This window comes from Amphibalanus amphitrite, unplaced genomic scaffold (genome assembly GCF_019059575.1).
Source record: "Amphibalanus amphitrite isolate SeventyFive unplaced genomic scaffold, NRLGWU_Aamphi_draft 000061F_arrow, whole genome shotgun sequence".
In the NCBI taxonomy this organism is placed as follows: Eukaryota; Metazoa; Arthropoda; class Thecostraca; order Balanomorpha; family Balanidae; genus Amphibalanus; species Amphibalanus amphitrite.
Genome location: NW_024881557.1, coordinates 1,027,434 through 1,050,874, shown reverse-complemented (window position 1 = coordinate 1,050,874; position 23,441 = coordinate 1,027,434). Strand labels below are relative to the sequence as shown.

General features: G+C 59.0%; 1 protein-coding gene across 2 annotated transcripts in view; it reads left to right on the top strand.

Moving 5' to 3' along the window:
* The window catches only part of LOC122378570 (lysine-specific demethylase 3B-like), a 58,540-nt gene that overhangs the window by 8,928 nt on the left and 26,171 nt on the right, over positions 1–23,441 (top strand). Inside the window, exons 1-2 of one of the 2 annotated variants that reach the window (XM_043359796.1) lie at positions 3,591–3,723; positions 8,685–9,178. In XM_043359796.1, coding sequence (XP_043215731.1) covers positions 8,778–9,178 — 401 coding nt within the window. In that variant the 5' untranslated portion in view covers positions 3,591–3,723; positions 8,685–8,777. Of the gene's footprint in view, positions 1–3,590; positions 3,724–8,684; positions 9,179–23,441 lie in introns of those variants that run through there. The other variant, XM_043359795.1, reaches the window with a different exon arrangement.

Genomic DNA, 23,441 nt, shown 5'->3' with positions numbered 1-23,441 from the left:
GTGGAAATGCACCGGAGTTCCACCATTGCGTGGGAGCTACTCAATTATTACAGCATGAGTCTGGTCTCTGGAAGATTTCTCACTACCCTTTTCGGTCGCGCTGAAGTGCTCCTCGCGGTGCCCATCCCGCGATCTACAACGTGCACTGTGCAGTGTGCAGAATGCACTTTGCAGCGCTGCATGCCCGTCTCCGGCCGCCCAGCCCAGCCGGCCGGCCGTTTTTAGCTGGGGTCCGACAGTGCTGTCTGCTGCAGGCGAGCTCTGGCGTTGTGCTGGAGTAAATACGTGCTACATCACCCGGCTCTGTGACATCTCGTGTGTCGTCCGCACTGTCCCCAGTCCCCGGCAGTTTATCTCTGTGGTTGTACCGTTCCTAGCACTGCTCACACCGTAACACCAAGGTCGGTAGTTACCGTCACAGTCTGCTGTTTGTTCTTCCACAGTGCAGTCTTATAATTACGGCTACGTTCCCATTTGAGCCTGAACGTTTCCATCTCAACCCTACTGTCCGTTTCCAGCATTGCTCCGCCAGCCCCAGCTCAGCCTACCGCTCCCGTCCGTGAGTTGAGCTTTGTTGCGCCTGTCCTAAGTCTGTGGCTCCCGACCGGTTCCCGCCGCTATGCTGGTCGATGACGTGACGTGAGGGCTAACCAGGGCAAAGCTTGTTTGTTTGTGTTTTACCTCTGTTCAATGCCAGACATGTTTCTGGTACTCTTGCTATGTTGGCTTAGCTCCGCCTGTAGTTCGCGGAAGATTAATCGGTCTGCAGCGTGCCTTCGGGTCGGTCGGGTCTAATCTCTGTGAGTGCCACTGGGAAGTTTCTTCATTTAGGTATGCTCTGTGAGGCCAGGTGGTTACAGTGGAGCGGAATTGCCAGCATGTGGTTCACCTTTACTGTATTGAATATCATCTGAAATTATCTGCCTCGCTGCCAAGTGGCAGCATCCTTTGAGACCAGATAGCTGTCCCAAGCCATTTCGTTCTGCGAGTCCCTGAAACAGCTACTCGAGAATCCTCAGAGCTGGTGTGCTCGAGATTCATAACAATTCAGTCTCACGTTGTGTGTGTATCATAACCTTACCAAACAGACTTCTGTATATTGTTCTGGAGGAATTTCCACTGAAGTTTCTCACCCAGAATGGCAACACTGTTTTTCTGCAACTGCTCCTAGTTTCCAAGTTTACTAAGTTATGAGGTGGGGCTGCGGCCCATAGTTGTATTTTCCCCGGGTGCGTGCTCTGCCGACTGGCCTGTTGTCCTGTTGACTCGCAGCTGCCGCCACCGCCGGCGGACATCGCCCTAGGCCGGAAACGTTAGGCCGTCGCCGCGCGAGGTGTCTCGCTCGGGGAAAGCCGCGCGCCATTGTCATGACGCGTTTTTCCCGCGCTCTCCGCGGCGCCGCGTTTTTGGCGCGCCGTTTTCCTGCGGCGGTCGTCCAGCGCGGCTCGCTCTGTAGGGACGGGGAGGGGAGGGGAGGTGCACGCCGCACAATGTGGCCGCTGCTGCGGCGCCCGGCGAGCTGCGGCCCGGCCCGACCGGCCCGACCGGTACTGCCGGTTTGACGACCGCTCGGCGGCGCGGGCGGGGCGGAACCGGTCGGCCCGGCTCGTCCGCCGCGGCCGACCAGCCAGCCGCCCAGATGGCCGCGCTGCCGCCAGCTCCGCGGCCGGCTTTCGCCCCCTGTGGTCGGACCGGTCGCCGCGCCAGGCGGCGGCTCATGCTGCGCCTACTTTCCACGACGGTGGCGTCGCGTGGAACTGAGGAGCTCGTCTGTTTCCGAGCGGCCGTCGCCGCCAGGATTGATGAGCGTCGGCAGATGGTGGCTCCTCCGACTCCGAGTCGGTCCGGAGCTCTGACTCGCCGTCGCACCACCGCGTCATGCGGGCACGATGACTGGTGCCGGCGCCGCGTGACGTGACGCCGGGTTTCCTGAGCACGTCATCAGGTGCCATCACGACGAGCCGACCGTCCTGAGCCGTCAGCCGAGTCAGCGCGGTGCTAAATATCCGACACGGGCGGGGGTGGCTGTCACCCGCGGCATACCCCAGCCACCAGGTGCTGCCCATCCCGCTCCGACCCCTTCCTCAGTGCTCTGTCCCCCCGCCCCCGCCCGCGGCGCCTCCCCAGCCATTAGCTCTCTGCGGCAGACCCGGACGCCACGTTCCTGGAGTCCCGACGGACGCTCCGAGCCGGTAAACACGGGCCGACCGGCGGTATTTGGCGGCCGGCGCTGCCTGCCGACTGCTCCCGGGAACAGCCGCCTCCAGACAGACAGAGAGAGGAGGGGGGGGGGGGCTGCAGCCCGGAGACGCCCTGGGAGGTCGCTCCGGCCGCCGCTGCGGGAGACGGCAGGTCGCACCGGCGTGGGTGGGGCTCGGGCGCCCGCCACGGGCTGCCGTCGGCTCCGACAGGCAATCCACTCAGTGTGACGCAGTGCGCTGACACTCCGATGCCTAGTGGTACTCCGCCGCTGATATATCCGCTCCCAGCGGCCCGCGCGAACGGTCTCTCAGTAGGCCGAGATCGTTCGGCAGGCAGCCGCCAATACCATCCGCCGCGGCCGCACGGTAACTGGGGCAGATGATAGCGCATTTTGCCAAATATATCCTAGTGCAGTTAACTTTGTAAGATTATCGCGCAACTCGTCACGCTTCGACTGCGGGCTGGAACGAACCCAAACGGCCAGCTCAGAACTTCCGGGTGAGTCATTATGTTGACACTGTCAGTAAATTGAGCGAAACTCTAACGCCGACGGTCGGTATGTTGAGTGAATTTGAGCGGCCGAAACTCGAGACGGTTGTGCGGCAGTGAGGGAAAACGGATCGTGGTGTCTTCTTTGTGTGAATCTCGGCTTTGTGAAGCCTCGAGTGCAGCTGATTTTCGTCGTTCGCTGTGGATTTATAAATCCAAGAGGCCGGCATATTTTCCTGATCTCTGCGTATTTGATACGTGCGCGACCGTGTTCAATATAGACAGATGCTGAGGTTTCCTGTGAGCGAACTTGTGGGTCATGTAAAATGTAAATCCGTAGAGGCAGCGATTAACCTATCCCGGCCCAGGGACGTGCCACGGACCTTATTTGGCCCTGATCTCTACCTGTGTCCCCAGGACACCTAGCGTTCCGCCGCCGCCCTCCCCGGCTCGGTGGTGAACAGCGGGAAGCCGGCGGTTCTGGGACGACCACCGGGCGCCATCCCATCCCGCCGCCGCCGCCGCCAGTGCCCTGTTTACGGCGCTCAGTTCCCGCGAACCGTTGTCCGACGCCGTCCGTCCCGCTGACGTCAGCCACCGGCCAGCAGAGCGGCCGGATTTGCGCCCGCACGCCCGACGGACGCGCCGCTCGACTCTGTCGATCGCGCTTTTCCACGGTGTTCTTTGAACGCTTGGCACTGGTACTTTTATGAGACATCACTAAAATGAGTATTGAATATAATGGGAGTAGTTTTTGCTAAAATCGCTCTTATTTCCACTTGTCGGTTTGGCTCGTCGGGTCTGGTGTTCGTCGGCGGGCAATACCGCCGGTCTGGGGCGCCGGCGGCCGCCGCCGACTGCGCTCCCGGCCGGCGCGGCGCGGCGCGGCGCCAGTGGTGCTGACGCGGTGTTGGGGAGACCACGACACCCGTCAACGCTCGGCTGAGACCGAACTGGTGCCGCTGAGACGCGCGCTCTGTGCTGTCGACTCCTGTGACGTCTACTCTCAGTCCTCTGAGCTTGCTCTCTCGGGTGAGTATGGTGCGCTGATGGCCTTTGGTAGAGGAGTGAGGTTGAGGGTACAGAGGGAGTGGGGGGAGGGTGGGAGGGGTAGCCCACCTCCTTCAGTGGTGGGCTATGGATGACGGGATGTAGATTGTCTTCCATGGTCAGATGACAGTGTTCGCTAGTGTTACTTTCGGTCTTATTCCGCGCGGCGGGTTGGTAGGTCTGTGTATCGATAGGGGGATGTCGCGTCTCAGCGGTCTAGGGACGCCGGGCGGTGGGCGCCCAGCCGATAAGGCCTGCCGCGCCGCCGTGACGTGACGGACGAATCAATCTCGACCCGTCACACCTGCCGCGCCCGTCAGTCGTCACAGCCGTGACGCGTCACGCCGCGGGACGCTGTCGGCAGTGACGGCACCGGTTCTCGGTAGGCGACCTCGGTCTCTGTGCCGCTATCGCGCTCTCTTCCACGGACCCGGGGGAGCGGCGGGAGAGGGAAGGGGAGGGAGGTAGCCTCTCCACTTGACAGACTCCTCGTTATATATCGCATAACCATAGGTATATCGTTCGACCAGCTTTCATTATTCCCACCGATCGCGATCGGGACTACCGCCGTCCGGAGCGCCGTGTGATGACCAATGACCATCCATGCGGCTGCCGTTCAGTTTTCCCTGTTGGCGTCTTGCACGCGGCGGCGTGCACCGGGCTGACACGGTTGACAGAGTTCGCTAACCGCAGCCCACCAGGCAGCACCGACCGACCACAACTGCGCAGCGGAGCTCGACCTTGGTGCAACGACAGCCGGCAGCCTGTCCGTGTGCCAGCCCAGCGCCTCGGCTGAGCTTATTTGATATACAAGCCGAACAAAGCTGGCGGTTCCTCTGGCTTCAACTATCCGAGCTGCGTCGCGATGACGGGCGGATGATAGCTGCGTTTTGAGCCACCGCTGTCATAAGGTATGGCTTTAAAACGACTGGAAAGATCAGACAGCAGACTCGTCGGCAGACTCACTATTCGGCAACGGCGGCCATTTTGACCATTGTCTGCTGGGCTAGTTGACGTCGAACCCACCGAGTGGGACGGACTGGCACCGGGACCTCACCAGTGGCCATTCTTATAAAGAAAAGAACGGAGGGACGCTCAGTCATTTCTGAGATTAGACGGAATTTGGTTATCATAAAAGGACGAAGACGAAAGACGGAACCTGTTAAAAGAACGAAGCCAGATTGACGCTACCCCCACCCAAAAGGACGCGTTTCCGTATCATAAAGAGACAAAGACGCCTCTGGTGACGTAAGACTTTGCGTTATTCGTGAAAAATAACGCATCAGAAATAGCGCTGCTCTTCAGCAGCGCTTTTTTACGGCATTGATACGATATTTAGCTGGTTGCGAGAGCAACTTGTGCGAAATGTGTTTCAGGCTGCATGCTAATCGATATGTGAACTGTATGACATTGGTCGGGAGTTATTTCGCACGAAAATTAGTCAATTTGACATGCAGACCAAATACCTATAGACCGCCACCTTATCGTTCTGCAGCTATCGTTGTTTATGCGGGCATACACATTAACAGGCAGGATTGGACACCTTGAGATGCAATATCCAGTAAGTGGTAGGTGTTTACTGTTTGCAACTGCCTCCCAGTAGCTCCACCCTCACCTGGCCTGTGTCCTGTGTCCTCTGGCGCCTCGACTGGTATCACGGTTGGAGGTCCGAGTCACGTGGCACTACAACTTCTCGTTAGCACTTAAAGTTCTTGTTTGCACGCAGATAAATTCGTATACACTCCGCCAGGCTCAAGCGCTCTCGCTGGACTGTCCTCGCTGTCCCCACACAGAGAAGATCCACAGGCCATTTCTTCCCCCGCTCCCCCTCCCCCCTCTTTAGCGTCAGTTCGTCAAAACAACACCTGCGCCCCCCGTCTCTCTCTCTCTCTCTCTACCTACTCCTTCCCTCTCTCTCTCCCTTTCATCCCGAACCGCCGCGCGCGTTCGCCGCGCGCCGCGTCGTCCCCTAGAGCGATAAGATGCCTTATCAGTATCCCCTCTTCTTTTATCTCTACCGCCTGTCCCGAGCCGCCACGCTAACTCAGGGTGTCTGCGTTGTTCCCTTACCGCTTATTAGACACCTATCACTGAGTAAGACATAGGCATTACCACATTTATACGCAAAAACAATCTTTGGTGGGTTTCAGCCTAGCAGGAAAGACTACAACATATTACATACTTCGCCTATCTATATTATCCTTGATCGTAGCCAAGGCTATGTATCGTAGCAGACAACAGCCCCCGGTCCCATAAAAATTCAAATATGATCCCAAATAATTGCAGGTTCTCATTTTATTATACCTATATAGCAATCACACAGTATTTTCTTAGTCTTATTGCATTCTTTGTGACGAAATTTATAAGAAAATATTGCAGGAAATAATTCCTGTTTCATTTACTAAAGCTCTTGATCATTTAGACGAAAAACGCATCCTAGCAAAACAACGAAGGGGGAGGGGTAGAGGGACGGAACCTTTATGATAACCAATAAGGACGGAATCGTTTAATTCATTGAGTTCTTTTTTTCCTTCCGTCCCTCCGTCCTTTTTCTTTATAAGAATGGCCTCAGGCCTCTCGTCCGCTGTCAGCGTCTTATGTCGCTTGGTGGAGGGTCTCTAGTGTCGGCGTCGGCATCTGGACCGCTGTACTGTAACCCTTCAGAGCCGGGGCAGCTGGCCAGCCGCCGCTGCCTCACGCGGCTCCGACATGTGACACGGCCCGCGGCGTAGCGTCCGACGGACTTCCCATGCCGACGGCTGAGCGCACAGCTGGATTATTCAGCTTACGACGAACCACCGGCCACTTCAGGGCCCGCTCTGAGACCTGAGTCACGTCATGGCCGCCATCACGATCTCGGGCAGGATTAACGGGGAATCTATTATCACTCCGACTATTTTTGTACATCAGCGAAAGTATCGTGCAGGTTCGGTTCTCTTGAGATTCCCACTTCATCCGTAACTGGTGACGCCGCTCGATTTCTGTCCGCATGCATTTTCAATGATTGTGCACAGTGGACAATGTACTGTAGTTTTCCTGATTCCGGTGTGTGAGCAGAGAATGTCGCCACACTTTCCGCCGGATCCGCCGCAGTGAGTCAGTCCAGTCGGTAGTCGGTGTCGTCATAGTGTGTGTATGAGACCTAAACCAGTGCCCCGGCTCCCCAGCAGGGCTCGGTACCGGCAGGAGGGGAGAGGGGGCCCGTCACGGTCGGCCGGGCGGCGCGGTCCCTATCGGCGGAGACCATCACCGGTCTGGTCCGGTCCGGTGACTGGTCCCTGCCGGCGGGCGGTCCGAGACGGTCCCCACACCTGCCCGGGCGGCATACCGGCGCTCCCCGTCCGCTCGCCCTCTCCCCCTCCCCGCCGACCGTTCTTGTAAACTGACAAAACACGAGGGAGAAAAGAACACGGCTTCTATAAACATCCTGAAACGGTGGCATGTGCGATACATAAAACACTCCCAAGAAGCCTGTGGGCATCTTTCTGTTCCTAAGCTGGAAAGGAAAAAAACCTGAATAAACAAAGGCATGTGGTCAGTATCGCCGCCGCGGCGGCAGCCGAGTTCCATCCGTTTCGGTGAGCTGGCTGGCGGTTTTTGTGGCCGCGGCTCGAGGCCGTGTACCGGCCTGTGGCGGCCGATAGACCGGGGCAGAGTCCGAGGGACCCGCCGGCTGGTAGGATCCCGCTGGGTCGGAGAGAGTCCCGGTCTATCAATCGATGACCGGTCGTGCTGATTGCCTGGAGAGTGGGTCCGGTATCTCGCCGGAACACGGTCCTGGTGACGTCACCCCACTGCAGACCAGTGACGTCATCACAAAGGTCAGCGGCGGTGACGGGTGGCAGGAGGCCAACAGGATTATTCCGTCCCATTCCCAGAGGCGGAAGTCCAATCCGTCTTCTGGGACGAATCACTGCAGAATTTACCGACCGTGAACTCTAGAAGTCTCAGTCTTGATTATTTCCAAAGTTCAATATTTGCCAGTTAATTACGTCGCGCTCAGCGCTATCGAATGAGGCGGTGTTGGCTCGGCTCGGAGTGGGCCCATCCGTTGTCGGTCCGGTCGTCATTGGTCCCACGCCGGAGCGTCTCGGCCGCCTGTCGCGCGGCGGACCAACGCTGATGGACTCGGGTCGTTAGGTCGCCGTGTAAAATACGGCACCGTTTTTACGGCCGCTCACGGGCCGCTATCGCCGGCGCCGTGTGGCGGCCGCGCGCTGACGTCGACCCGCTATCGGCACCGGCGGCAGGTGCGGTGTCCCTCGGCCGGAGACCGGTCCGCCCGCCCGCCCGCCGCTCCTGTCGCCGGGGCGCCGTCGAGTGGCTGGGTTCGCCACGGCGGTCGTGACCGCGCGGAGTTTGTGGACTGGGTGAGTGTTTACGACTGGACCAGGTGTCTGCGGCCGGTCTCATAAACCACTGGCCGTGGCCGGGCCTCTCCTGGGAAAGTCAGCCGCTGCGCTCCCGGCGTTCAGGCGGTGAGATAGCGTCTGGCTGCCCCACTTCTCAGTCACGCCATATGGGTCAGCGGCTGCCGGTTACGGAGCGGTGGTCCTGAACGGCCCCTCCTCCCAAGGCGGAGAGCCCGCCCCGCGGCACGGCCGCCGCCCGTTCAGCGTTTATGTGTGTGTTTGTGCCCGCGGTGTGTCGTGTTGTCGGTCCGTCTGGCGCTGTTATTTCGTGTCGTGTTCGTGCCTTTGTTCGAGCCGGCTGCTGGCTGAACCGGTTGGAGCGGCCACCGCCGACTCACCGGCGCGCAGCCACGTGCAACTGGTGCGCCGCGCGGCCTCAGAGAGCCTCGATCAATATTGGCCGCATGGCGCGCAGTGGGGCGCGGCGGCTGTGGCTCGGCGCCGCCGGAGCCGGAGCCAGAGCCGGGGACGGGCGGGTCGGTGGAGACTGGAGAGACGGGAGTGTGACCCGCGCTGTTTGTCTGTTTGCAGGACGCCGGAGCTGCAGCCACCCGCGTGGCGCGGCTGTGACAGTGGACGTGCGCCGGCGTATGGCGCTCGGCCGCCGCGCCTCAGTGCAGTGACATGGCCGAGGACTTTTCCAAGTCGCGCGCGGCGCCGCCGGCCGGGCCGCGCGCCTATGAGCCGCCGCCGGCCGGCTGGCGGCCCGGCAAGCCCAACTCGCCGCTGACTGGCGAGCGGCCGGACAGCCGCGGCCAGGCGCCGCCGCCGCCGCGGCCGTACCCGGCGGGCGCCGGCGGCCTGCCGTTGCCGCACCCGTTCCCCGGGTTGCCGCTGACGCACCTGATGCAGCACTGGGTGCCGACTCCGGTGTCGCGCGCCGGACTCTACCAGCTGCCCGGAGCGCCCGGCGGGATTCCAGTGGCCGAGGAGCTGCTGCAGCAGCAGCTGGAGCGGGATCAGCGTCTGCTGGCGCAGCACCGGCAGCAGCAGGCGCAGCAGCAGCAGCCGCCGCCCATCTCCAGGTAAGTCCCACTCGCTGTCGGAGAGAGTTGTCGGGTGTCCCAGCTGCAGTATATCGGACACAGTCGCGGGCTGTGTCTCCGCCGCGGTCTGCTGGTCGGACGGGCCTCGCGGTCGGCTTGCCGAGCGGCCTGGTGTATAAATAAACACAGCAGCGTCCGTCGGTCCGTCCGTCAGCCAGTCTGTCGTGTCTGCCAGGGCGGGTCCGGGAGTGGCTGGCCGCATCGCCACAATCCGTCCCTGGCCGGGAGCACGGGCCAAATACCCGCCCCTCACCCACCCCGCCCGCTGGCGAGCTGAGGTCAGCCGTGGCGGCGGGCCGCGCTCCGGCGAGCAAAGCCTACCGGCTCTGCGGCGACCTGCAGCGCCATGAGTCTGGCGTCACGGCCTGGCAGCTGGCCGTAAACTGTGGCCCTGTCGGGTGCTGAGTGGCCGGGGTCGGCGGCCGACTAACGACGGCCGCTCGTCACTCCACCGGCGGACAAAGTTCGCCGTCGCGTCGTGTCAGGGGACAACTGGTGTCCTCGTTGCGACGGGGTATCGGCCGCGGCCGGAGAGAGACGGGGCGGATACACCGTCCCCGTCTGGCGAGCGTCACCCCGGCCGCCAAACCGGTCTCACAGAGGCCCTACTGAGTCACGGCGATGGGAGAGAGAGGGCAGTCGGCTGAGGAGAGAGGGCGGCCTGCTGGAGAGCAGCGGCCGCGGGTGAGGCGCTGCTCCAGTGCAGCAGGCGACTCCGGTGCACCGCCGCGGCTGCTTTCATGGCCCGAGGGCGTGCCGCTGGGGATGACCTCTGACCGGCTGTCGAACCGCCCAATGAGTGGGTCTGTGCCGACGGCCGACCGTTACTTCCATCGCCGGCCCGGCCGCACCGGTCAGCCCATCAGGCGGCGTTTGCGGCGGCCGCAGTGGCGGAGCGGGGCCCACCAAACGGCCGGCACCTGCTGAAGACCGGCCTGGAATTAGTCGCCGCCACGGAACTTTTTCGCTTCACGTTTGAAGTTTGCCTGTCGTTTGCTCTGATAGCTGGAGCGCAGAACTTTGCCAAAAGTTAGGTGATAACAGTTCATAACTCATGTGTCCCTTGTGAAATGCCGAAATTAGTTTCCCTGCTATGCTGTAGTGGAAATTTATTTCTGAAAATATCGTGTTGAGGCGTATTTCAGGTTAAACTCATCGTGGCTTGCATCATAGGATAGTTGCCAAGGAAGCGGCAAAAGCCCTTGAAAGAAGTGCTCCAGTAAGCGGATTTGGAGCAGCATCAAAACCAGCAATAGAAAGCTCTTTAAAGCCGTTTGAATGCATCAACCCACTCCAGCATGCAATGCGTTGTATCGAAGCTATTATCGTCTGCATTAGATTCAAGTTCCACCGTTTTCCCAATTTATGGCCTCTGGCACCAGAACTGAGAGGTCTACGCATCAGTCCAATGGAGCTCCGTCGTAGTCTGTGTGCTGTATGTCGAGTGGTGCTACATCGGTTTCGTGTCACTCCGATGCTGTATATTTACATCAGCGCTGGGCTGGAATCCGGCGGGCCCCTGGCAGCCGGCGGCCGAGCGGGCCCGCTGACACTGACCGGCCGCCGCTCGATAGCCGCCGGCCGGCCGGCCGGTCATGCCGTGCTTCTCGCTCCGTCTGAATAATGCATGCGGCCGTCCCACCTGGCCGAGCCGTGTTTGACGCCACGCTGTGCCCGAGCACGCCCCGCGGCGGGCCGAGGCCGTGCTCGGTAACTCGTGGGAATCACTCAGTTGGTCGGCCGCGCCGTATCGCCGCCCCGCCCGCCCTCGCGCGGCGAGGAGCGTGCCGTGGCCGGCGGACCGCGGCCGGCGTGCCGGGCGTGCCGCCGATAGCCCGGACGTGTTATCGGCGGCGCGGCTATCGCTCCGCGGCGCGGCCTCGCCCGTCGACTGTGTCGCCGTATCAAGACACTGACCTGCCTGTCCGACCCCCTCTGAGGGGGGACCGGTCGTGGCCGCTCGATGACAGCACATTGATTGCTGGCCTGGCCGGCTTGGCCAAGTAATGCACAGCACGTGGCCGCCGGCGTGATACCAGGAAAGCGGATCGGATCAGGGGGGACGTCGCGATAGATGCTGCAATATGAACGGCGCATGTCCGCGAACGTGGCCCTTATTATGTGTCTCCGTTATTGGGCAGAGAGTAATCGCGTCAGATATGATGGGATCTAGGCCGGCGTTTCGTCCGATCAGTTGTTATATCTCATATCAGTTGTATGTCTACTAGCACGCCGCTCAAAGATCGTCTTACAAATCGGAGCAGCGTGGACAACGCCAGCATTCTTCTGAACTCACTTATTGTGAAATCCGATTGCTGCAAGAAATGATAAACAATGCAGAGCATTTCTCGATGCGCCCGCCTTTTCTATTAGGCGTCCCATTTCTGTCGCGATATTGCTCGCTTCTCCCTATCGCTGCGCGATTGGGCTGTCTCGGCTCGCTGGTTACATTAGACGACTCTGCGTGTCGCCGCTCTCTGTGTAGATGTGCGCCGATGGACGCGGCACCGCCTTTGTGCGGGGGCCGAGCGATGTACGCCGCGGCGCAGTCTCATCTCCCGGCGGTACGCCGAGTGGCGTATCGACCCGACCCGCCTGCCGGCCGGCCGTCCATCTATTTCTGTCGACAGCTGTGCAGGTGCGTGACGGCCCCAGCGCCTGCCTGGCCGCCTGCCTGCCCGCCTGCATCTCTTGCCTTTCCATCGTGGCGTGCCCTACCAGCACGCTGAGAGCGATGGCTGTCCGACTCTCCCCAGTTGTCACCAGCTGGAGACGGCCTGGTCCGTCGCCTTGGGCTTCACCTTAGTGGAGAGCGACGCGACCAGAGATACCACAGAGATGCGTGAGGCAGGCAGACAGCATTCCTCTTAACGTCGGGAAATTCCTTGTGGTCATTCTACCGCAGGCTCTGAAATTCTCGGGAGAGTTGACGTAGCGAGACAGTAGTGTGGACTTCATGGAAAACTCTGAGCATTTGACGCTGATTTTCTCTCGTCCTGACTGCTGGTCTGGGAAGCTGACCATATGGTCCTGTCCCAGACCGGCTGGGCGTCCACAAACCGGGCTGTCTGGAGTGGAGGCACGCTGCACCTGGCTGCGGGTGCTGAGTCGGCTCTGCGGCGCGTGACGCAGCTACGACCGGCCTCCCTCCAACTGGTCCGTGTCCGAAACTGTCCCTCGGTCGCCAGCTTCTTTGTGCGAGTTTCTCGGCGAGTTTTCGTAATCGTGATGTTGGCTTTCGTCACTTGTTCGCCATAATATCTCCTCGGGCAGGAAAGTCGCCCGAGCGGTTCCATCAAGGAAAAGAGCGTCGGTAAATGGACGTAGGATTACCTCTGGAGACCGCTTGTCATTCTGTGCCGTGTCCCAGACTGAGCTCCGGGGAAGTCGCCGCCTGATTGGCATTCGCCGCAGCCGCTCGGCAGCCGGCGGCGAAAGGCCGAACACTCCTCTGAAAACAAGCCGCGTCGTCTCGGACGGCCGACGTGGCGACGAGCGGCGAATCGATAGACCCACCGACCACCGCACCGCGTGGTGCCGTGACGAGCTGTGTTGTGCTGTGCTGTGCTGTGCGATGTTTTGTTGCTGTGTCGAACGGTGCCTTGTTTTACCGTGCCGAGTGCGCCGTGTCGTGCTGCGTCATCCGTCTGTTCGTCACTCGTCACGCCCGACTGCCGCGGCCGCAGGCGTTGACTGTAAGTGTACAGGTGGTGACACGGCGGTGGATCGAGGGACGGGAGGGGAGGGGAGGGTTACGACAGGCCCGTCCCGGGCCAGCCACACGTCTCTCCGCACCAAGGTCGGCTGCATGACATCAGCGACCATCTGTGCAGACGCGCGGTGCGGTAAACAGAGGGGCGACACCTGCCGCCGACGGCGCCGGGTGCCGCAGACGGCAGGGGGGGGGGGGGGGGAGGCTGCTGGGTGAGGAGACCGAGTGGTGTTGTGTGGCGGAGACGGGGCTAGTTGCTGGGCGAACAAAGACAGCGATGTTTGGGCGTATTTGAGGCTTCCACAATCCACACATCTATAGTGGCTTCCGAAGCGTTCGTCATTACCGCTGAAGCCTGATGAAAACATTACATGAATTAATACTGGCCGGCCAAAAGCCCCTACTCAGAGTTGGCCGGTCAGCAGCCGCCGCAGTGAGCCGGTACGATCAGCCCGTTGCTGAACGATAGGGGACGATATATATCTGTAGAGTTGGGGACGAGGGGGAGCGGTCGGCGGGCGTTTGGTCGAGATGTATGGGCGCAGCGGTCGGTGACTGACCGGGCGCGGCCCGTGTTTACGGCCGGCAGACGTCAGCCGCACCCACCCCGTTCGTGGCCGGCGCAGCACGCCCCGGCGGCCGTAAACGCTTCCGGCTGCCTGGGCGACGGGCTCAGCGTCACGGGCACGGCGTCACGGGCTCAGCCCATTGTTGGCGCGGCTGTGTGACGCACCGGGAGCCATGACGGACCGGTGTCAGCGAGCCGGGACCGTGGCGGAGATACCGTGCTCTGGAACTGGGGCGTGCCGAGACCGCCGAGCGCGGCCGCCCCGTCACGGCCGGCGCTCTGTCTCCAAACAGAGGTCGCGGGCCGCCGGCAGAGCAAACGGTACCGCTGGGTGTTTGTGACAGGCTGTCAGAGGGAAACATGGGTCACGCCGCTTCGGTGTTACTTCATTATTTCTTTACTGGGTTGATTTAAGATCGAAGTTAGATAAACTAATGATTCAACAGCAGGCTCATAAAATATTTCACCATGGTTGAGACTGTGTATTATGTGCAACAAATAATTCAATCGCATTGCGTCATTGCTGTAGTACTGATACATCCTTCCAACGAATCTCCCCACATACCACATCCTGTCATCCATTCCTTGTCGTCCACCGTGGTCATCCCTCCCCATCCCCTCCCCTCCCGCCTCTATCCTGTGCGCCCGTCTCCAACTGTCTCCTGTCTCCGTTATCGGTCTCTGTGAGGAGCTCGGCGAACCGAAGAGACGACCGAGCGGCGGACGGCGCGGGCCGGGCAGGCGCTCTGCCGCAGCATACATTATGTGGGCTGGCTGGCGCCGGCAGCTGAGGTCGACGACCGTGGACTGCACGGTGCCGGGGCCGAAACTGTGCCGGAGATGAGTCGAGAGCTGGGCCGAGAGAGGGGTGAAGACATGGTCTCAGACAAGAGAGTGGGACCGAGGTTAGGCTGAGCGGTCCCATAGTCGGGCTGATAACTAGACCGGGAGGAAGTCGATGCTGGCCGAGGGAAAGAGAGGGGGAAGGAAGAGATAGAGAGGAAAGAGAGAGAGCAGTGGAGTGAGAGAGTGGCGAAATGTGCAGACCAGAAGCGATTGTTGTATATTACCCGTCCAAGGCCGCCTTTCAGCTGGCACAGAGCTTTGGCACAGCTTTCAGAGTGCATAATGCAGATCGGGCATGGTGGCATTCAGCAGTTGACACAAGTGTATTCGTAAAACTCCACATATGTGTACGGACTGGGACGGGCAGCTGCTACTCGTGTCTGGTTATATTCAGTCTCCAACAAACATGCGGAAGCTGTGAACAAACCTCACCACCAAGGGCCGTGCATTTCTTTCCAACCTTATTAGCCCTGCTGCCTCGACCCGGGCCCAGGCGGCCGCCCTGGTACACCAACCGATATCGGTCCAACTACTTGGACTAATTGGTCTAACCACCGAGATCTTGGTCTAGCCCATCAGTTCATATTCAACCGCTCCGTACCCCGGTCATACCACTGGCGGTTGGTTGATCAAACGCCAACAGTTCTCAGTCCTGTCCTGCACTGCTGTCCGGCTGCCATCCGATATGTTTAGTTGAACTGGTCGACTCCAGCCTGCCGTCGGTGATATCTCTTCATGTTACGGGCGGCTGTGGCCGCCCGTTGTGGCATGCCTGGCGCCGCCCGTGGCGCCTCCCCGGCTGGCCGCGCCCGGCGCCGCCCCTGCCGCGTGGCCCTCGGGCGGGGTCGAGGGCTGGCGCTGGCTGGGCGGTCGGCGGCCCGAGAGAGGCAGGGAGACCGTGGTTACGAGCGGTTGGCTCTGTGGTTCTTGTTTGGGCCTCTGCCGATAATACAGTAAAGCATCGAGTCTGAGTGTGTTCAGCTCCCGCAACATTTGGCGCGGTCGGTAGGACCGGCGACGGCAACGGTGAGTCTGTTGTGTTATTATCGTTTGGCATGATTGTGTTTAGACTGTAGCCGATTAACTAATGGCCGGAGCCGAGCGGTCTGCTCGGATCAGTGGTGGATGAGGGGACGGTAGGGTTACCGCAGGCATTTTTCGGGGCGGTTAGCCTTGATTATTTATTATTATTATTTAGAGACTGAGTAGTATCGCAGGCGGTTAGCCTGTGAGACAGCGTCGTGCTTTTTTGATAGGGTAAACGGCTATTGCCTCTGTTGGATGGTGTCGCACTCGACTATGCGCGGCCCCTGTATGAGACAGGTAAAAGTTATTGAAACATAAAGGAGGAAACACTGATACGGAACGAACATCGAGTGGGTCGGTAGCATTAGCCTAGCGTGACGCCGAAACTGAGCGCGCGATGCTCCAGGACACAGTAAGTCAGCTTCAACAGGAGGTTGGGCAGCTGCAGTCGTCCTTGGAGGCACTCACTGTTGCTCGTTTCAGCCCTGATACGTCCAAAACTAGCGGGTGTTACGGGTGTGGTGCTCCTGACCATTTTCGGCGGGACTGCCCAGTGGGGCGTCTTGGTCAGCTGAGGTCCGGGACACCGGGGTCACAAAGTTGAGGTGTCCCTCGTGAGGAGGGGAGGCCGCAGTCGAGGTGGGTGCCCGTTAGTCGCTTCCAGCGCTGACCCACCTCGACCGATGTGTCTTCTCGATCCGGTTTTGCGGCAGAACAGGAGCGTGACCGGTCTATTATGTGACTAGGTCAGGATGTGTGTCAAAGGTTTCAGGCGGGAAATCAAATTTGGTCCCTCCTGATCGAAACCGAAAGTAGTGGAAGACCCTGTTACATCAAGTAGGGTGGGTGGGCAGATATTGACTTGTGCTGCTAAGAAGTGCTCGTGAACCAAAAGGTGATTGTATTTTTAAGTTTCAGATGGACCCTGCGCGGCTGGAGCTAGACAGCCTCTGGACGGCTGTTGCCGAGGAAAGGGCCGAGCGCGAGCGACTGGAGGAACAGCTTCAGGGTCTCCTCAGAGGGCTCTCGGGAGGTGGTATGCCTTCCGCGGACGCCGGGCTGCCGCTGATCGTGCAGCAGGACGCGGAGCTGACTGAGGTGGTGACGGAGATGCCGTCCTCCGCACTGTGGTCGTCGCCGGCGCCGTCGGACTCGGACCTGGTGGAGGTGGTGGTGGAGGTCCCACCCGCGGATGGTGGTGCCGCGGGTGAAGCCATGTGGGGGACGCAGCCAGATGGAGAATCGTTCCCGTCTCCTGACAGGAGACGCCCGGGAGACGGCGAGGAGGGCGGCGGACGACCACCCGTATCTCCGACCGCCGCCATCCTGGCGGAGGTTTCAGTCGCGGTCGACGGTGCCGACATATTGGGCGAAATTCTGGGCGAGCCGGTATCTCCGGCCGCCGCCATCCTGGCGGGGGCTTCAGTCGGGGTCGACGGTGCCGACATATTGGGCGAGATTCTGGGCGACCCGATCGACACGGACTTTGGCTTGGGGGACATCGCTGAGGGGTCCGGCGGTTCGCCGGAGGCTGGTCCGCCGGGGTCCGCCGTGCTCTTAATAGGAGATTCTATGCTGAGCAGGGCGGACTTCCGGTGTGACCCCCCTCGGCGCCTGTCCGTGTGCGCGGTCCCCGGGCTGACTCTGAGCCGCTGGCTGCGGTCAAGCGCGACCGAAGTAAGGGCGTGGGTCTGTGGGAAAGGGGAGCTGACGGACCTCCAAGTCATCTTATGGCTGGGCGGTAATGACGTTTACCCAAGGGGGGCCGCCTTCGACCCGGTCACGGTGGTGGCGACGCTGGGGCGGCTGAAGGAGACCATCATCGACACCCGTAGCCTTGGTTGCGCCGTGACCATCCTCGGCGTGACGCCGCGGCCGGCCCGCGACGGTGGCAGAGTGTGGGAGTCCACCCCGGCCTTCTGGCTCGAACGGGCGCTGTGCGAACTGTGCCGCGAGACCGACTCCACTTTCGTCGCGCTCGGCCGACGCCTCTGCCGGCGGGAGGGGAGGAAACGGCGCTTTAAGATGGACGGCAGGTTCTTCTCGGCTGACGGGGTCCACCTCAGCGCCGCCGGCTACCGGCGACTGATGGACTACCTGCCGGGGTGGCTCAGGCGCGGCCGACGCTAGGCGGCATGTGTGAGGGCGCTCGGGACGGTGTGTATGAATGTATGATTCGAAGTTGTCGTTTTTGTTGTTGTTGTGTTTTGTTGAGGCTGTTTTTGGTGTGGTTGTCATGCGGGGGGTCACTCGTGCTCGTGGGATGACTCGTGCTCATGTGGGGGAGGGGTGTTACGGGCGGCTGTGGCCGCCCGTTGTGGCATGCCTGGCGCCGCCCGTGGCGCCTCCCCGGCTGGCCGCGCCCGGCGCCGCCCCTGCCGCGTGGCCCTCGGGCGGGGTCGAGGGCTGGCGCTGGCTGGGCGGTCGGCGGCCCGAGAGAGGCAGGGAGACCGTGGTTACGAGCGGTTGGCTCTGTGGTTCTTGTTTGGGCCTCTGCCGATAATACAGTAAAGCATCGAGTCTGAGTGTGTTCAGCTCCCGCAACATTCATAAAGACCGTGTCGCTGGGTCCGCGAAGCCCACGTGTCTCCCGGACGCCGGTCTTTGGTCGCCGTCGATGATCTATGGTGAGGGTATGTTGCAGCTGAGTCGGTAGCCGCCCGTGCCGCCTCACTGAACCCCGCCGCCGGCCACCACGCCACCCAGAAATGGTGAGAGTCTGCGGCGCTCGGTTTTTGCGGTACGTTCGCTTTCAGCGGGAGTTCGGCCGCCTTCAAAACAGGCGGCGTCTATCTAGTCGGCACGATTCGCGAGCCAGCCCCGCAGTCTAGTGGCTCAGTATTTCACGGATGTCATGTTCCGGTTGTAACGGTGTTCGCAAATCGTGTCTAATTTGCAAGTGTGGGAAAGCCGTTGTCGTTAGCGTTTCCTGGTCGGAGGCGCTCGATGCGGTGGTTTCACACGTGGCGGCGTTGTTGCGTCACTGCATGGGCGGCCGGTGTGGAACTAAGGCCCCAAATTACGGGCCGCCACAGACGCGGCGGCTCGCTCAGCTTTTGTTGGAGGTAATAGCCGGCATGGTTATCCTATCCTTGGCTACGGTAGGCTTGGCTGATCGAGAAAATTGCTCCACGAGGACTGACAGCACCGCCCGAGCCGGCTGTCTTCGCGACGCTGATCTAATACTCCGTCAGCAGACATCGGACGCTTCAATTCGACTGTTTATTTCTGGGCAGCAGTCCTTCTGGGAAGCCAGTGTTGTTGATTCGGTCGACATCTTGTGAGTGATAGCGTATGTGTTTGCCGGCCCCGACTCCCGCGGGACTGGTGCGCTGTGGCGGGCATACGGGTAGCTGCCCATCCCCTCTCCGTGCTTTCCGAGGTAATTCCCTCCCACTCGCCACAATGCACGCTCACCAGAGCCAGGGATAAGTTACATAACTCAGCACTGCAATGGACTGGACATCTGGCGATTGGGAGGCTGTTTGCCCGGATTTTAATAGCTGCCGGCGGGCGGGTCGGTTTGAATGGTGGGACCGTTGTGATTGTGTAGCGGCGGCTGGGCGGGCCGCGGTGGAGGGAGCCACAGGTGCTGGGCTCGGCGGCAGTGGCGCGCACCGCCGCCCGCGGCCGCTTTATGGCCCAGCGGCAGCTGGCGGCACCATTTCCCCGTCCGGCTGCGCCGTTTCCGCCGCGCGCTCCAGCCGGGGACGGACGGACCGCGGGCACGCGACTGGCCGCCAGCTGCCCCTCCCCTGCCCCGGACCGAGTGCCGGCCGCAGCCGCCGCGAGCTGCCCTTCCCCTGGACCGGGTGCCGGCCGCAGCCGCCGCGCCCATCTCCCCGGCGATCGATCGGCGCCGCCCACATCGCTCCTCGGCAGAGCCGGGCCGCCCACGCGGCGGCCCGCCGCGCCTCCGCTGAATGACATTTCGTGTCAAGGACGGCCCATTCGGCGCCAGCGAATGAAGTATGTCGGCGCGGGCTGGAGAAAGGCGGCGAGCGTTATCCGCGATGGAAAAGGACGGGCTCAGAGCTAGCTGAAACGTAGCAACTACGTTGCTTGTTGAGCCAGACCATGCATTATGCAAGTGCTGGCTAACGCGGCGTGCTGTTCACGGCCGTTTGGTGTATTTACTGTGATGACAAGCCAATCGTCACTGATTAGCGCTAGCATTGAAAGTTCCTGGTAGGTGGCTGTGATGATCTGTTCAGTGTCTCTCAGGGCAGATAATTCTGGCTCTGACGTTATTGTGGTCTTCTTAAGCCACATCGCTGCGCAGAGGCGCGGTGGGGCGGAATGTGCAGCTTGCGCGTGCAGTATGCATTATGTAATGTGCATTGTGCACCACTGTGCACCGTCGTTTAACTCATTCCTCGTGCGATGTCTGGAGCGCACCTGGCGGCACGGTACCCGGTGCCAAGCCGGTCCGGTCACGTACCCAACCCCAAACAAGGCGCGCCGGATCTCTAAGGGCCTCCGAGCAGCAGGTCCGGCCTCTCGGTCAGGCTGGGAGGCCTGACGCGATCCCCTCCATTGCTGAGGCTGCGGCCGACACTCTGTTATATGTTGGCAGCGCTCTCTGCCCCGGACGTGTCTCCCCTCCCCCTCGGGAGAGATCTGTGGCCATTCTTATAAAGAAAAGAACGGAGGGACGCTCCGTCATTTCTGAGATTAGACGGAATTTGGTTATCATAAAAGGACGAAGACGAAAGACGGAACCCGTTAAAAGAACGAAGCCAGATTGACGCTACCCCCACCCAAAAGGACGCGTTTCCGTATCATAAAGAGACAAAGACGCCTCTGGTGACGCAAGACTTTGCGTTGTTCGTGAAAAATAACGCATCAGAAATAGCGCTGCTCTTCAGCAGCGCTTTTTTACGGCATTGATACGATATTTAGCTGGTTACGAGAGCAGCTTGTGCGAAATGTGTTTCAGGCTGCATGCTAATCGATATGTGAACTGTATGACATTGGTCGGGAGTTATTTCACACGAAAATTAGTCAATTTGACATGCAGACCAAGTACCTATAGACCGCCACCTTATCGTTCTGCAGCTATCGTTGTTTATCGGGCATACACATTAACAGGCACGATTGGACACCTTGAGATGCAATATCCAGTAAGTGGTAGGTGTTTACTATTTGCAACTGCCTCCCAGTAGCTCCACCCTCACCTGGCCTGTGTCCTGTGTCCTCTGGCGCCTCGACTGGTATCACGGTTGGAGGTCTGAATCACGTGGCACTACAACTTCTCGTTAGCACTTAACCCGCGCGGGGCTGGGGGGGGGGTAAATTTTACCCCCCCTCGCGAATTTTTGCGATATCTCAAAAACGGCGGCGCGCAGCGCCGCCAAACTTTCAGTACCTTTTCTTACATCAATTTGACACGTTCCCTGAAAATTTGAGCGAAATCCGTCGGAAAATTTTTGAGAAATTGACGTTTTAGTGACGTCATGTTCGTCATTTTCGCCTAAAAAACGGCAAAAGTTCAAACGCCGCTAACATCTTCATTTTTTAAGGAATCAAGACGTAACAAAAAAGGTTATACGTAATTTTACTTTGTCTATCAAATGGCTATCTCGGTTTTTTGAAAATTTTGGATTTTGGCCTAAATTTTTTCAAAAAACTGACTTTTTTGGGAAAATCATTATAAAATCCAAAATTTTGAGTCTATCGAAAAAACCGGAATATATGTCAGAGAAGTGGGCTATGTGCACCTACATACCAAATTTTAGAAGAATCGGTTCAAAAATGTGGGAGTTATTCAAAATTTTATGACGTCACGACACACAAATTTTTTGAAAAATGACTTTTTTGGACGTTCTAGACCTCGTACGGAAACAAAAATAGCACAATTCGATTCGCCGTGAGAAACTGCATCAGATAGACACCTTTTTAGGCCTTAACAACCAACTTCAAAATTTGACCTCACTTGACCTGACCTTGACCTGACCTCGACCTGAAATTCATCCAGAGGTGGTCCATATCACTTATTGAGTGTGTCTATTGAATTCTATGAGTAAAATGACCCATAAAACATGTGTCGCACATGCCCTTTTCTATATTTTGTTTTTTGGTGACCTGACCTGACCTGACCTGACCTTGACCTTGACCTCTGAATGATATTGTATGCAACGAATATTGTCTTGGTAGCCTAAGAACACGTTTTGGGCGATCAGTCTCAGTCCATGACTCCATTCTTCGGCAACTACGGTGCAAGGCCGATACTGTAGAAACTTGCAATTTGTACCCTTGACCTGACCTTGACCTTGACCTCAAACCTTAAATTAAGTACATGTTTTTAGTAGTTCGTGATGAGAGCTTTCGATTGGCGTTTGAATTTTCCAAATCGGACCGTTAGTTCGGGAGATAACAGGGGGGGTAAAATTTACCCCCCCCAGCCCCGCGCGTTCGGCTGGAGACCCCAGCCCCGCGCGGGTTAAAGTTCTTGTTTGCACGCAGAGAAATTCGTATACACTCCGCCAGGCTCAAGCGCTCTCGCTGGACTGTCATCGCTGTCCCGACTCACAGAGAAGATCCACAGGCCATTTCTTCCCCCGCTCCCCCTCCCCCCTCTTTAGCGTCAGTCGAAACCGTCAAAACAACACCTGCGCCCCCCGTCTCTCTCTCTACCTACTCCTTCCCTCTCTCCCTCCCTTTCATCCCGAGCCGCCGCGCGCGTTCGCCGCGCGCCGCGTCGTCCCCTAGAGCGATAAGATGCCTTATCAGTATCCCCTCCTCTTTTATCTCTACCGCCTGTCCCGAGCCGCCACGCTAACTCAGGGTATCTGCGTTGTTCCCTTACCGCTTATTAGACACCCTACCACTGAGTAAGACATAGGCATTACCACATTTATACGCAAAAACAATCTTTGGTGGGGCTCAGCCTAGCAGGAAAGACTACAACATATTACATACTTCGCCTATCTATATTACCTATCCTTGATCGTAGCCAAGGCCTCTGGCCAAGGCTATGTATCGTAGCAGACAACAGTCCCCGGTCCCATAAAAATTCAAATATGATCCCAAATAATTGCAGGTTCTCATTTTATTATACCCATATAGCGATCACACAGTATTTTCTTAGTCTTATTGCATTCTTTGTGACAAAATTTATAAGAAAATATTGCAGGAAATAATTCCTGTTTAATTTACTAAAGCTCTTGATCATTTAGACGAAAAACGCATCCTAGCAAAACAACGAAGGGGGAGGGGTAGAGGGACGGAACCTTTATGATAACCAAAAAGGACGGAATCGTTTAATTCATTGAGTTCTTTTTTTCCTTCCGTCCCTCCGTCCTTTTTCTTTATAAGAATGGCCTCTGGCGCCGTGACAGCGCCCTCCCCTCCCTCGCCGAGCTGATTCACAGGTGACAGCGACAGCCAAGGTCAGAGAGACTGCCGCCGGTCACGGGCCGCGCTGCCGGTCACGTACCAAGGCCGTGTGCGTGAACAGCCCAGCCAATGGGATTCCTCCGCCGTCGGAGGTCAGCTCGCTCGGAAATGCCGTCTGTGTGGGACGATTAGTGAGAGCCTACGTGGTCGTGCTGCGCAATGGATGGGGAGATTTATTTGAGCAGATGTGGGCTTGATTGATGTTACTCGGACTTGCTCAATGATTTCAGCGGTGTTGCTGGCTAAGCTTTTTGGACGGATGGGCCTTGCTGTGACCCTCAGTGGGTGTTCCTTTCTGAAATCCCGGCGGGTGTTTCTCGTTGTGACCCTGCTGGGTGCCCGTCGCTGTGAGCAGCTCAACCATCGCCTGGTGCTCCTCGTTGTTGTGCTGGTAGACCGCGGTGGTTAACGCTCCGTTTGGTTTGCCGTCGCTCTGTGTTTCACTGTTTGGGTTAGCAGAGCTCGACAGGCAGTGGAACCGTAACATTTCCGCTGCGTCACGCAGCCGGTGTGACGCGACGCGACGATGCGTGACGCTCCGCGGTCACGTGACTCTGCACTGTCACGTGCTTTGGGAGTGGCGGCTCACAGCGTTTACCGGGCCTGGCCACGTGATCACGACTACCGAAGTTGCAGCTGTCCCGACCCTGGCAGTTCGCCAGAAGCTAATAGTGAGACATTCATCGACTCAA